This window comes from Daphnia carinata, chromosome 1, assembly GCF_022539665.2.
Source record: "Daphnia carinata strain CSIRO-1 chromosome 1, CSIRO_AGI_Dcar_HiC_V3, whole genome shotgun sequence".
NCBI classification, from domain to species: Eukaryota; Metazoa; Arthropoda; class Branchiopoda; order Diplostraca; family Daphniidae; genus Daphnia; species Daphnia carinata.
The window spans coordinates 12,783,193-12,797,508 of NC_081331.1; the positions used below are offsets into that span (position 1 = coordinate 12,783,193).

At 42.8% G+C, this 14,316-nt stretch overlaps 2 protein-coding genes across 2 annotated transcripts; both read left to right on the forward strand.

Moving 5' to 3' along the window:
- The first annotated feature begins 308 nt into the window (after positions 1–308).
- Positions 309–6,179, forward strand: LOC130691246 (bridge-like lipid transfer protein family member 3B). The gene is made up of 17 exons (XM_057514157.2): positions 309–499; positions 561–762; positions 825–1,016; positions 1,081–1,185; positions 1,254–1,377; positions 1,444–1,592; positions 1,657–2,019; positions 2,082–2,352; positions 2,630–2,722; positions 2,825–3,033; positions 3,094–3,529; positions 3,596–3,831; positions 3,894–4,105; positions 4,171–4,382; positions 4,469–4,902; positions 4,972–5,446; positions 5,518–6,179. Exons 1-17 carry the CDS (start codon positions 456–458, stop codon positions 5,625–5,627), a joined length of 3,867 nt encoding a protein of 1,288 aa, XP_057370140.1. The 5' UTR covers positions 309–455; the 3' UTR covers positions 5,628–6,179.
- A 1,945-nt stretch (positions 6,180–8,124) lies between these two features.
- On the forward strand, positions 8,125–13,140 carry LOC130691279 (uncharacterized). The gene is made up of 6 exons (XM_057514198.1): positions 8,125–8,613; positions 10,764–10,861; positions 10,939–11,054; positions 12,057–12,252; positions 12,382–12,518; positions 12,604–13,140. Exons 1-6 carry the CDS (start codon positions 8,290–8,292, stop codon positions 12,759–12,761), a joined length of 1,029 nt encoding a protein of 342 aa, XP_057370181.1. The 5' UTR covers positions 8,125–8,289; the 3' UTR covers positions 12,762–13,140.
- The last annotated feature ends 1,176 nt before the right edge of the window (positions 13,141–14,316 follow it).

Consider the following 14,316-nt stretch of genomic DNA (forward strand, 5'->3'; position numbering starts at 1 on the left):
GCCACTAAAATGCTTTCTTATTCGTGTCAATTCCGCCTTCTTCTAAAGCCTACTTAGTCGTCTACTGCCTGCAGATATTGATAGTAAATGTCATCTCTATTCTTATTTAAAAATTTTATTGGAAAAGCGTATACTGAACATAGGCATCGCAATGCTTATACCTCAAAGCTGCCGGTACAATTTATCAAGAAAACCAAAAGAATCAAAACAAATTTTGCAACATTTTTGAACTTACTTTTTAAAGAATCGATTTATAGTAGAAAAATAGCATGAGGAGGGGAACACGTCGTCTGTTGACGGTTTTCAGACCAGACCAGAGTGGTGTTCCGTCCCATACGGATCAAAAGAGCTTTATTGACGTTCTGTATAAAAAGCAGCTGTTCAAAAGAGTTCTGTGTTCATAGTGATGTAGGAAAACTTATGTAATTGCGCGCTATTATTTTTAGAAACGAAAGATGACGTCTTTATTGAAGAATCAAATTATTAAACATCTGTCTAAGTAAGATTCTATTTTTGACATAAAGTGATGTAAACATTACCCTCTGTTTTTATGAGATTAGATTTGTCAAGAATCTGTCACCAGATAAAATCAACCTTAGCACACTTAGAGGAGAAGGTGACCTTACTAATCTTGAGCTTGATGAGAAAGTGTTGACCAGTTTGTTGGAGTTGCCAAACTGGTTAACTCTTGACAGAGCTTGGTGCAATCGAGTTTCTATAAGAATTCCTTGGACAAAGCTCAAAAGTGTTCCAATATGCCTGGTAATTTCATGAAATCAACAGAGGTCCATTTCCTGCAAATGTATACATCTACATTTTTTTAGAGCTTGGATGAGGTCCATGTATCTATGGGAACCTGCTCGGAATTACGTCAGCCCTCAACTAACCTCAAGCCTCCAACTTATGCAACTGGTGGTAAATATGGCTTTTCTGACAAGGTAGTTGATGGAGTAACAGTTAGTGTAAACTCATTAATCATCAACTTTAAAAGCCCTGCATTTGAAGCCTCCTTACAAGTGTGCATTCTTGTTAAGTATCTTGTATTTCAGATGTGGTTAGTGTAATTTTTCTGGATTATAGTTTTCGCGCATTCTACTCGAGTCAGCATCTCCTACTTGGCAGCATGGTGATTTACGATTTTCCCGGTTAAAGGATCCAGACTCAGGATTGATATTACTATTTAAGGCATAAGTCAACAATCCCATACCAAAAATGTGAGATTGCTTTATTGTGATAATTTTCCGTGATTTCAGGAGTTACAGTGGCAAACTCTTCGTCTGGAAGCACGGTCTACCGCCGGGGACTTGTCTTTACCGCCACTTCGCCTAATAACTAATCAGTCCAAATGTCGTATTACGATAAAAAAGCGCCTTATGGGTAAGGTCCAATAATGCCTATAAATGCGTTCAAACTCGCTAGGAATTAACTGTATGTGTTTGCTAGACTGCGCTGTTATTGGCTGTCGCCTCGTCCTGATCATGGATGAACTGCTTTGGGTTCTGACAGATGCACAGCTTAGCGCTGCTGTTCTTTTTCTTCAATCACTCTCGACTTTGATTGAACAGGACACTTTGGTTAATCAAAGGTTTAAGGTATTTGTTAAATCTGTCCCTATTCCATGTCTATTTGAAACAGACGGCAATCAAATGTTTACAGGCTGCGCGAAAGTTGGAGACGCTCCCCGAGTATCACGCACAGCAGCAGCAGCAGCAACAGCAACATCGTTCTGGTGTTCCTGGTTGTACACAGAAATCTCCGAGCCCAATTTCTCGAGTGTTTGCTCGTCATGACGTTCTAGAAACCTCGTATCATTTCTTCTCGGAGAAGATCGATTTTCATTTTTGTGACGACCCTGGAGAGGGTAGAAGCAGTCATCCGGAGCTAAAAGATGGTGGAGCCCTTCAGGTTACATTGACTCAGCTTCAGCTCGATTTCTATCCGTATCACTGGGCAGCAGCTGAGGCTGGAAGCCACCGTAAACATTGGGTAGGCTACGAAGAAGGACCTCTTTCTCGATGGGTACGTTTCGTGATTCATGGAAGTAAAGCATTGAAAGCACTGAGAGAAATTTTCTTCCATAGGTCGAACAAGGAATCTCTCAGTTCACGAAGCAACTCCTTCACATGGATTCGCCTACTCACAATAAGTTGACGCGTAGTCTAGCCAACGATGGACCTTCAGCTCCACATGCTAGTCCAAAGATTACACCCAACATGTCCATGCTACAGGAATCCATCCTCCATCGTCTAAGACAACTCATGAGCACATGCTTAATTCTTAGGCTTGGTGATTTCCTTGTCTACCGAGTGACGACAGCCAAGAGCCGTCAATCGCCAAAAGAATTTATAGTTGGTAAGTGATGATTCAGATCTCTTGTTGCTTTGGCTATGGGTTTTTTTTTTCTTTGTGCTTTTGCCACTTGGCATATCGCCCGAGCCTGTCATAGCCTAACTGAACGTAATGATGTGCTCGTAATTTGCTAGCTTACCATTTAGTTCAGGAAAAGAAACGAAGGAAATTGACAGGTATGTTTTCTTGATTTTTCTCGTCAGCATCCTATTGTTCAAGTTTTTCTCTCGGGAATCCTACATAATTTATTTATCTTTATCTAATCAGTGTTTTCCTTTAGGTGATCGAGGCCGGTTTCCTCTTCCGGATACTATGCCAATTATTCATATGGAACTTACCCAGTTCTATTATCCTGGCGACGTGGAATTTCCTCGTAAGTTTTAACAACATAAGATTATACCTTTGGAATATTACAAATCATCATAATAGGTAGTTTTAATTTATGTGTATTAAAACAATTTCGCTCCGTTTGCAGTTCCTCAACCCAAGTGTTTCATCCAGCTCAATCCGCTACAGCTTAATTTCGACGGATTGACCATACTGTGGTTACACGTATTTATCCGCGGGTTAGAAAAGACTTTGACTTCACGTACGCCTTCATCAGGTGTCCCTGATTCGTTAAACAAATCTGCACCAGTGCCAGAACCGCAACTTGAAATACGTTTGGAAGCTTTGATGCCAAGAGTAACGAACTCTAAGACATATACTTGTATTGGTTTTTAATGCCACATTGTCCGACCGCAGATGATTTTTGAGCTACCAGGATGGGAACGTCCACGGTCCCTACAGCTACAAGTGTCAAGACTAGTGTGTTCCAACTTCCGATCGATAGATAGTGGCTCGCAGGCAGATCTGGCAGCCTGTCTAGAGAAAATACAAGGCGGTTCGTCAGAGTGCCCTGGAGGTCTTTGCTTCGCCTCCGCTTTCCCGGCGAAGGATAACGACCTATCACCAATTAGCGAGACACTGCTGAAGCATGCCACTCAAACACAGTCTAGTCAGACATCAGGCGGATGGAAAAGAGATCTCTTCTGGTCGAAAGAAACGGAGCAAGTCTGGTTCATACACCTTGATCCTTTCTGGGCGGATTTTTTTGCCGTCAGCGGCCAGATATCCAAAACAAAACCTTTACCTTTCATCGGGACGGTTCCCATCACTGCTTGGATTCAACCGGATCAAGGTTTATTTTTACTGTAGTTTTGCCTCTCCTCGAATACGAGGGTATTTACGTATTAATTGAACACAGAAAGGATTTCTGGACTTGTGAATATCAGTAGTCTTTTGAGTGTTCAGCTTGATCGCGCTGAGTACGTGTTCCTCCTGCGCGTCATGGAAAACTTGAAGGAAACAACATCATTTTTGGATCACCAAGAAAAAAAATTCAGTACAGGGGATACATCGCAATCGGTGGTTCTCGGAGCAGTCGTTCCACAGGTTGACATATCCATCTTATTTCCACCTCAGGCTGCTTCAGCCCTGCAAGTATAGTCGTTATAGCTCGTTGCTTGAAAGAATTTGTCCGTTATATTGCATATGTGTTACAGGCCTTAGATGATGGCGATTCTCCTTTAGGGGACACAGAATCAATATATCCTGACACGTCCAGCATGACAGACATAGCCAGCCTTGGTCGTACCATGAATGGATTAAAGCTCCGTAACTCACATTCAGAGTACGTTGTTTCGCCGCCGACCAACATTGGAAATACCAATTATTTAACAGATGCCGTTACAATCGTCAAATCACAAAGTGATAGGTTTGTACTCGCGAGGATGATTACTATCGTGTCCGTCTTTGATTATACTCATTTCACCTACACAGTATGATTGAAATATCTGGAAGTAACGATGCAATCAGAGGCCCTGAAGACTGCAAAGTAGGTGGACACACCCCAGTTGTCTCACAAAGATCAGTGACATTTGCCGATCGCAAGCAACCGCCGCAGCAGTCTGGATTCAGTTCGATTTCGAGGGGCCTCCACAGTTTCATGTCAAGCATGGATGCAGCCCTCAGGCATCCTACTCACATACCAGGTATGATTTTGTAGTACCCTTTAAAAACAATTGCATTTTTGAAGGACATATTGTTTTAATTGATCGTTGTTTTCTCGTTCTGTCAGACGATGCGAGCGACTGCTATTCTATCCGAAGTGAAGGTAGTTCAGATAGCAGCGATAATTTCACGGTATTGCAAGCCGAATACACCGAAAATCATCAGGACATTCTTGGCGTGTTCAAACCGAAAAATTCGCAAGGAGCCTCATCCGAAATTGAAGTTTCTGCCGATCCGCTTAGTGACGCCGCGACAGAAGAGCTCGATGAAGTGGCTGTCGAAGTGTGCGAAGATACCCCAACCACTAGTGATCAATCTTCGGCCGCACCAACAATGGCTTCATTTGCATCACTTCGTAGTCGTGATGTTGCCATTGTGACAATCCACATAAACGATCTTGAGTTCATTCAACAGTCAATTGGGTCGACTGCATCTCTACGCTTGCAAGCTGGTCATGTGTCTTGCGACGAATGCACGGCCATGTCCCAAGAGGAATTCCAAGTATGAAAAATTTATTTCCCTTTTGATACATCATATCGAATTTCTCGGTCCTTTCTTTCTACGTAACAGGCAAAGTTCGCATCGAGAAGTCGAGGTTGGCGAGAAGTCCAAGTTGATACAGAAAGACAATCCGGTACAAATGTGCATCCACTCCGAGTCCGAATGGAACAGAAAATGGATTTCTCTCCAGAACGCGTAGATCTGAGTGGATCACTTAGGGAGGCCGTAGCGGCGGCAACCGAAGCTTGGATTGAAGCCAGTTTGACTCATTTGAGTTTGTCCCTGCAACTTAGTTCTGTCACTGGATTAACAGCCTTCGTCGAAGACGAGCTCGAGGCACCAGTCATTCCTCTCTTTATAAACTTGCGTGATGTCGAGTGTTCACTGATTGAAGATCGGCCTCCCATACGCGTCGGGGGACCGCCACCAGTTCCTCCCCCTCCAATGGTCGTCCGCATCAAACATTTGCTCGTCCAGAGGAATCATTGTGGTGTCATTTCTGTCGGCGTCAACGAACCTAATCCCAACAGCCTTATTTCCCGCGGTAATTCTCTACTTCGTATAGTCGATTTTGTAAAAATGATAATTGACGGATCTCGTTCCATTCGGCGACAGGTGATTCTGCCAACCGGGACTTGAGAGAAGCTGCGCTCCGATCAAGAATCGAGGAACTGGAACGGGAAAACGCCTCGTTACATCAACGGCTCAGCAATAAAATAAATTGAAATCTAGTCAATCCGTTATTACCTTGCCTTTTTATATTATAATTTTTTTTTCTACCTGTCACCTTCCATGGTTCTTTGCGCTATTCGTTAAGTTACATCGATTAACGCATGCTAATCGTAAACGAAACGAGTCTTTCTTCGTCGTGCGGTGATGCCTGTGTGAATTTTTTACTGTCAGTTCGCGAGGAATGTTCTTTGTTCTCCAAAAATCTTTGCCCTTTAATGGCGTACATGGTTGTTACACGTTTGCGCGGTGTGTTCTGGTCCATCAGCTATCTGTTAGATTCGATGTTCATAATAGTTTCCCTTGTCACGTTTGGGATATGTTTGTGGTTCGTTCTCCATTTTCATTTTTTTTTTTGTCTTCTTCCTATTGTTTCGTTATCCTTTTTGGCTAGTCCCTACGAACGCCGATCGGCCTTAAAAATCATTCGCATGAACCGTCCGTGTTGATTATGACATTCCCGCTGTCGGACGCTTTGGCGAGTGTTACCGATCGATAGAAGGACTCTAAAGGGAGTTTTATGAAATCAATAAATATTATTCGACTCACGCTCACGTTCGTTTCTCCCGCACACATTTAATTAAAAACTTGGGAAATGTTTATAACGATAGGGTGCGATAGTAACGGCAATCCGCGTTGAAGTTTTCTATTTATTCCGGCACAAGTTTACAATATGCATAAGACAGAGTTGACGTTCAACTCTACGGAGGCACTTTGCGCCCCATGTGCAGTGGCGAGTGCTTCAATAAAAGTGTCACTAGTGACTTCACAGTCATCAATCACGTCTTTTTTTTTGTTTTTTCCTCAAGCTACTTGGAATTCTCTATTTGGATTGGCATGGGTTTTGCATTCTGACTAGCGGCAAAAAGTTTTGGTACGTTGCGTTCGGCAATTTTCCTAGTCCTATCTTCTCATCATTCGTCCATGTCGCCTTTCTGATATTAGCATCGCAAAGTGTCACAACGATTGGCGTTCAACAATCATAATGCGCCATTTCCGAAATAACGCAGCACCCGCGGCTGGATATTTCGAGTAAACAAAATCCCCTCTTTTCACGGTCTTATTTTTTGTGACGTGATAATAGCAATGCTCTGATTGTTTGTTCAAAAAGCGTGGGGCGTACTCTATGCAATACGCGTTGATCAATGCTAGTTGAGATAGAAAAAAAATTGCTCATTACTTAGAGATGATTCCAGTGAAATCAGCCATTAGTCGTGGAAAAGGGTGTGGTACGAGTAGCAACGAATTTGCGGACACTGCACTTTTGGATCGAAAATAACGAGATTTGTTGTACGCCAACGATGATGTTGTAGGCCGGGGGGCGACGTCAGTGCGCGTGACCTGATATTGTTTGCCGTCGGTGAAAACACGTGCCGCACGCTTCGTTTTCGTACTTTCTGTATCCCTTTGTTTATCATCTTTTTCAATGTTTGCTTTACTTTTATTTTTTTCCTTTCGGTATTTTTTTTTATAGAAAATCTATGTAGGTACTCTATTGCCATACAGCGCCATTCCATCGGGAAATTGAATTGTTTATTTATACACATCCCGCCGGAAAGTATTGTTTTATTTGACGAGCTTTGAGTGTGGTTTGATTCCCACGGTTCATCTTTCAGGCCAACGCGACGTCCAGCTAGCTGGAAGCTATATTCGAATAGACGAACCATGTCCACCGGTCGCGAGATATAAAGGAATAGTCTTTTGAAGTTTCAAAACCGAGGAAACCTGCCGACTCGTCAACGCACCCGCACGATCGACTTTGCTACTCATCATATTTTCCATTTGAAACACGCCTGGAAATCCCTCGACGCTGTCGCAAAGACCAACATTTTTTTTTTTATTGTTGTGTGTTACTTTTATGCCACTAGTGGATGTTTACTTCGCTTGCAGCCTGAAACTCAATCTCGTGCGATATGCATCAAGGTTGTTGCTGTCTACGGCACGCGCACTGCATGATTCCCTACCCGTGCTTCTACAGAATTATCTATTTTACACATCCGTGTTCTTGTGATTGATCTCATTATATCTTGTATAGCACCATTTCATCATGTTAGCCACGTTCAACAAGGTCGATAGAAGCCATCAAGCTAAATGCCATCGTTTTGATCGATGCACGTTCATTTGGATTAAGCATCGACCTATTTCTTTTGTTGGATTCAGTCGCAATCACGGGAGATGAACAAAAGACTTAGCTTACAAGAATGAGAAAAGAGGCCATATAACAATAAGGAAAATCGCTGCTTTTCAAATACACAAATAAATTAAGAGGCAGGAATAAAAGACTAGTAGTATACAGATGTGCGGATGGAGTTTTGCGGGAAGTTGGTTAGGTCCCAACGGCGCTATGATCTCTCTAGGGGAGGTAGGGACGGAACGAAAAGGAAAGTGGGAGAAGTGGGATGATGGGCCCAGAGCCGTCCGTCTCCCTTTCCACTTGTTCTCCTTCCACCAACACAGCGACAGTGTCCGACTGTTTTCAGTTGCCTACCAGACTCGTTCGGGAAAGGTCGTGAGTTTTTCGCACTAGAACGGCGCTTCTCCTTTTTCTCTTCGGTCCGACCCTATTCATCGCTTTCCTTTCAAACTTTTTTACGGCCTACTCGCCCTACAATAGAACATCCCCCATGCCTCCTTAATTCTTCTGGAGCGGTCGGCATTATGAGGAGCGGACTGTTTCTTGGCAGCCAACTCGTCGTCTACTCTCTGCTGATTGTCGCCAACGAGAGTAAAAGAATCGAAATACAAGAAACAAATCAAGACGACCGTCTCCGTCTCCGCAAACATAGTTGTGTCTCATCTCGTGCAGGTCATCTGGGAGCTCTGCCTGGACTGTTCGTCGACCAGGACGGCATTGACGGCTGTAATCATGACCATGGACCGGCACCTTCGTTCAGTGCTCCGGAGAATGGATCGACCGTGAAAGGCCATCACGGTGCCCCTGCCAAACTACAATGCACCGTTCAAGAGCTCCATCACCGAGCTGTGAGTTTTCTTTGTCTTTTTTTTTTTTTTGTATTTCTTGTTGCTGTTGTCCAATTTTTTTGTTTCTAAGTACAATCTCTCCGGCCTGCTATGGTTGCATCGCGCATCGTGATTGGGCGAGTCATCCTCTGTCAAGGGACCGGCGGTTACGTTTACTACCACAGAGTTGCACTGCAGACAGAGGGCAAACAATCGATTAAAGCGGCCATCAAAGCATGAAGAGTTAAATGTGTGCGACGACGATCCGCTCTATGAAACCACTCCAAAGTCGAATGCCGGTTGCGAAATGAAGCAGAAATGGAATAACAGCGAATGCGAGGCAGAAGAGAAGTTGCAGCTGCCAATCGAAGCAATCGATTTAGTTATGTAGTGCGCCCGTCAAGCTATTTTTTGAAATTGAAAGACACCAGTCGACAATTCAATTGAATGAGGAACGTAACTGTCGACATGCTCCGCTGTTCTTTGATCCAAGTTCCACTCACTACCGTGCAAGAGTGACAGAACAAAGGCGCTTTGGCCTATGCACAAAAGCGCAAAGCTAAGCATAAAAATCTATAACAAATGTTTTCGTAGAAAAAAAAAAATAAGGCAGTTACCATCTTTGCGAGAAAATTGTTTAATTAATTATTTATTTGTTTTCCACTGCGCAGAAGATTAGTAAAATCCACGGGTGGCTTAAGATCTACACGATCGCAAGCTGAATCATAGAATTACTTTTAGGCCCACAATGCCAGTTGATAGAATAGTTTAAAAAAAAAAGTCACATTAATGAACGCAACGTTCGTTTTGTTTTCTCTGTCAGGAGAGTTTTCATTTGGTGAGCATCAATACAGAGCCAGACATAAAGACAAAACGCTATCTCTCTCGCGATTCACTTGTGCTAATGTAGCTCCTTTGTTTATCGAAAAGGCACGAGTCTGTTTTTTCAAAAAGAGAAACAGAGAATCAACCCTGTACAGGCCTATGTTGAAAAATAGTTACATTATTCAGCACATTTTTATTTCGTCAATTGAAGATGAATTGAATAAGCTCGTGATAAAGGCCCGAGAGGCGAACTTAAAAGAAGGCCTTTGTTGCCGCACGATCTGTTTGAGCTTCTGTTGGACGAAAGAGGATGAAGCGGCAATCAAACACATTCTACGTTTCCTATTTTTCTTTTACTTTTTCTTATTCCTACCCTTACGCTGTTCTTTTTTTTCCATCTACTTCTACAAGCTGGCCAAATATTTATGAGCTATGTTATCGACGGAAACGGGCACACAACGACCAGTGCTTCGTTTTGCTGCAACGCATTGGAGCACTAAGCTGCAGCGTTTAGGGCATTCCCTTCGGCTATCAGACGAATTAAAGAAGACTAAAGACTAAATATACACTATACATTCATATAAAGGGAGGATAAAGATGTTGTTTTACCCGTCCGTGTTACGGCTCGCATCGCGCAGGAATGAGTACTCGACCAAAAATATATAAACAAGCCGCCCCAAGAAACCAAAAAAAGGGAAATGACGATTGAGGTAGTGGAGTAGAAGAGTGCCCATATAGCCACAGCCTTTTGGCGTATACGAGCAAGGCCGCATAAATGCTTTCGGCTGCCCAGCAACTGGCGACAATGCTCCTTTATGAAGATGCATGATGACCGTTTTTTTTGTCTTCTTCTTTTGTGGCTGCTCACGCTTCTTTTCCTCGCTGCTTTAGCCCGTTCATTCTTCTTCAGGACATTATGGTTTCGTCTCGAGCCCGGGCTTGAATCTCGGAGACCTCACTACTTGAAGCAGCCCCAGTATGATGTATGTAATGTAGCGGCCGTAGAGCTTCGGATCACGCCCTCCACTGAATTCAATCACTTTGGTGATATATTGCACATTATATACTTTGGCCTCTTTTCCTTTTAATCAAAGGCAAAGCTCAGCTCTTAAGGCATTGCGCTGCTGTGTGCCGTTAATTCCTGTGTCTTACAGCCTTTTTAACATCTTTTCTCTGAAAGAGATTATTCGAAAAACTCGTCGAGTATTAGATTCCAGGATTTGAAAGAGACACGGTTATTCACGCTTGTAACGCGTGAACGCGAACGCGTGTGTTCTCGGATCAGACTAGGTTTTACCGAAAATATATAACCTTTCAATTGGTGTGTCCTTTTTTTTTAATGGCAGGTGTCTTGGATCAGAAAGACAGTGGATGACTTGCAGCTGTTGACGGTGGGCGAATCCAGTCACACGGCCGACCCGCGGATTAGCCCCGATTTTACCTAGTACAGAAAGCATCTTTTCCCAATTTATTTATAATAAATGTTCGTGACTGTTTAATAATAAAACGAAATTGTTATAGTCCACATTTATGGCAGCTCAAGTTCAATCCAGCGATGATCAACGACTCAGGCACATACCTCTGTCACATCTCTACCGACCCACCACTCATTCGCTACATCCGCCTTGAGATTTCAGGTAATATTTGTTTCATGCCCAACCTACCTTTAAGTTTCTCGTAGTTCCTTTGCAAAGTACGGACTTTTTTGGGCTTATTTCTTAAGGCTTAAATTTTTAAAGTTGAAATTTGATTTAAACTAACAAGTCATGACCAAATTTTAAACACTGAATAAAATATTAGTTTTCCCGTTAATCATGTAGTTTGTTAATAAAGCGCAATCCTTTCGTCATCGTCAAAGTCTTGATTGGAGTATATTTCCAAGCAGGTTTTCTCACCAGTGGCAAAATACTCCACGATAAGACATAACACAATAAAGACCCCTAGACCTCCAGTAGGAAAGAATAAAATTGATTTAAAGATCGTTACACAGATACTATCAATTTAGAGGAAGAAGTGGGATGACCTTTGAAATCCGACTAGTCCCGCGAACCGGATGTAAAGTGAGCTTCGTCATTTATCACGGTCACTCTTGGTCGCTTATCGACGGCCGATGCGATCCGCAAACGGACACGGTTTTTTTTTTTTTTTGATACCCCATACGTCTCGGTCGTAGCGTTGGCCGTGATCGATCGTCTTCCAGTTCGGAAGAGCGGCCACGATGACTTAAGACGACGCATCGGTTTTTACGGGTGTTCCACCATTTGTCACGTTCTAAGGCATAAAATAAATAGCGGATACGCACCAACCGCTTCCTTGCTCTGTGCACAAAGCAGGAGAGTCGAAGCCGTATGGGTTACGTGGGAACTAGCCATAGATCCGGCAGTAGGTCTTCCCCCATCCATTTAGAATATGAATGATGTACCGTAACTCTGTAAAAGACCGATATGAACAGTGGGCACACCGCCCTTATCCTCTACTACATCCGAATATTCATACTTTAGGCTCCCATTCATTCGGTTAGCTCATGTTTATGTGCGTTGGTTGTATCACGAACATGTTTTCTCACTTGTCACTGTGACGGCCTGATCCGAGGAAATCATGTTTATTGAATAACATGGACGGACGTGTGTGTCAGTCAGTTCCAGAACCAATCGTCGAGCTGGTCGACAGCTTGACGGACGCTGCGCTATCCTCGGACCGGGTCCTCTACTATCGAATCGGCTCTAGCCTCGAACTGCGCTGCCGTGTCAAACGCTATTGGATCAAACCGACGCGTTTCCATTGGCTCAAGTCAGGCAATCCAGTGTCCGATGAGCTGTGGCGCGGCGGAATTAGGTCAGAATTTTTGTATACATCATTCTACGTGTTTTCTGGCAGGTCAGATCCGGACCAAAGCCGATGATGATGATTTATCTAACATTCAAAATGTCTGTTTGTTTTTTTTTCAAATTTATGGCCTCATAGCATCTACACGGAAATCACCAAACCTGGCCAGCTGGAAAATAAGCTTAGCATTGCCAACGCAACGATCAACGACGGCGGGAATTACACTTGCAGTCTAGATTCATTTTCTGTCAGTATCGTTGTTCATTTTCTTAAAGGTAATTTAGCCGATCTTATTTTAATAGGCGTTGGCTTCAAATGTCTACATTAAAAACTTCTTTGTTTTAATGGGTTGGGATACAGAAGAGAAACAAGCTGCTTCGCAGCACGCATCAAATGGTGTCCATTCATCAGTAATGGAACACGCCTTCCATCGAGGAATGGCTTGTCATTTAATCCTCTCGTTTCTACTCCAAGTCGGCATCTCTCATCGCCATTTATTCCGTGCCATTGAGCCATGAATCGTGCGATTGAATATATACTGCCATTGATTCCTACCTTCTCTTTCCCACTCTACAAATCAAACGTCTGCAGGATGTCGGCATTCAGATCTCACGGAAGATCCATTTCATACGTCGAACTTCGAATCCACTAGAGAATCTAATATTTTTTAATCAATTTCCAAAGTCGATTTTATGTTCCATACTTGTGCTTACCACGACAAACGAATTTAAGAAACAAAAAACAAAAAACAAAAAAAAACGAAATGATAAATTATTTTGTAACTCTATAACGTTTTCCATAGTTTTCACCATCGGCCACTGCTGATGTAAACATTATTGGATTGTAGTTTCATTTTTATAAACATCTATCCAGGGTCAAACACGTTGGATACACCGAGTTGCTTTGTCTCATTTTTTATCACATCGCTTTTCTTGTAACGTGTAAGCCTCGGCCAATAAACCATCGCATCGCGTAACCGCTTCGACAACATATAGAATTTGAGGGGCGATAAGAAAATTCTGTATTAGAGACACAATCCACCGAGTATGCGATGATGGTGCGTCTGAGCAGCACATTACATTCGGGAAAATGTTCAGCAATTCAGATTTAGAAATTCGATACACGTTGTCTGTACGGATCTTATTTTAGGCTTTTGATGCCCCATACATCAGAGACGTGTTGAGTTGAAAATAGTTGCCCTGTCGCTGTTTCCACTTTCCCTTCTCTCGGCGTTGAAAAATCGCATACTAACATCATCTCCTATAGCGATCGATTTTTCCAGAAACTTGTTCTTTTTCCCCCTTCCAATCCATCACCAAAGGAAATCAGCCCTAGAATAGCGCAAAATATGACAAGACATCAATGTTAACTCACGATTCAGTGAGATGCCCTCCTGTATTCGTTGTTCGCTTATCCGTGATCATCTGGACCAATAAGCGATCCGGTCAAGGAATTGTGAAGATGCTTTCAAAGGAAGTCGTTGAGACGTAAGCAAAATATACGTCTAACTTGTAAGCGCTCTTCGGAATGCAGACAGCACTTCTAACACATAATATACTCTCGATGGGAAGAGACAGTTGGACAACGAGGCCGGTAAGGAAGAAAAAGAAAGGAAGAATTTGCTCTGATCTGCTCGGCAAAGAATCGTACCGCCATGCAAGAGGAATTCGCAATAGATTTACTCGGTTCAGCCAGTTCTATCCAATTACTTGCACGGAATCGATTTGCTGTTCTCCCTTCGATTTTTTTCTTGAGAAATATGCAACGCTTATTTTTCAATTTTGATTTTGCACCGAGCTATCAAGTCAATCGACTACTGAGGCGTCGCAATAAAACAAAAAACTCTTCTTTTGTTCGTGATTGCACCGAACGGTTGTACCGTGTTCTTTCTTGCGTGTTAACAAATGGCCGCGATCACGCAGGAGCTTGGCAGCTGCAAGAGCGACTAGAGTGACGATACCAAATGTTTGTTTTCTCAACCACGTAATGAGTCAAACGAAAAGAGTAGAAATAAAACAGAAAAAAAGTCATTAGCGACAAAGACACGTACGTCTGTGCTTCATCATTTTGCAC

Bases quoted from the DNA above. Each gene is read 5' to 3' on its own strand.
- LOC130691246 (XM_057514157.2), top strand. From the start codon at position 456: ATGACGTCTTTATTGAAGAATCAAATTATTAAACATCTGTCTAA. The intron at 2,353-2,629 runs GTAAGTGATGAT...GTTTTCCTTTAG, and splicing joins GCCAAAAGAATTTATAGTTG to GTGATCGAGGCCGGTTTCCT. The intron at 3,832-3,893 runs GTATAGTCGTTA...TATGTGTTACAG, and splicing joins AGGCTGCTTCAGCCCTGCAA to GCCTTAGATGATGGCGATTC.
- LOC130691279 (XM_057514198.1), top strand. From the start codon at position 8,290: ATGAGGAGCGGACTGTTTCTTGGCAGCCAACTCGTCGTCTACTCTCTG. The intron at 10,862-10,938 runs GTACAGAAAGCA...AAATTGTTATAG, and splicing joins ATTAGCCCCGATTTTACCTA to TCCACATTTATGGCAGCTCA. The intron at 12,253-12,381 runs GTCAGAATTTTT...ATGGCCTCATAG, and splicing joins CTGTGGCGCGGCGGAATTAG to CATCTACACGGAAATCACCA.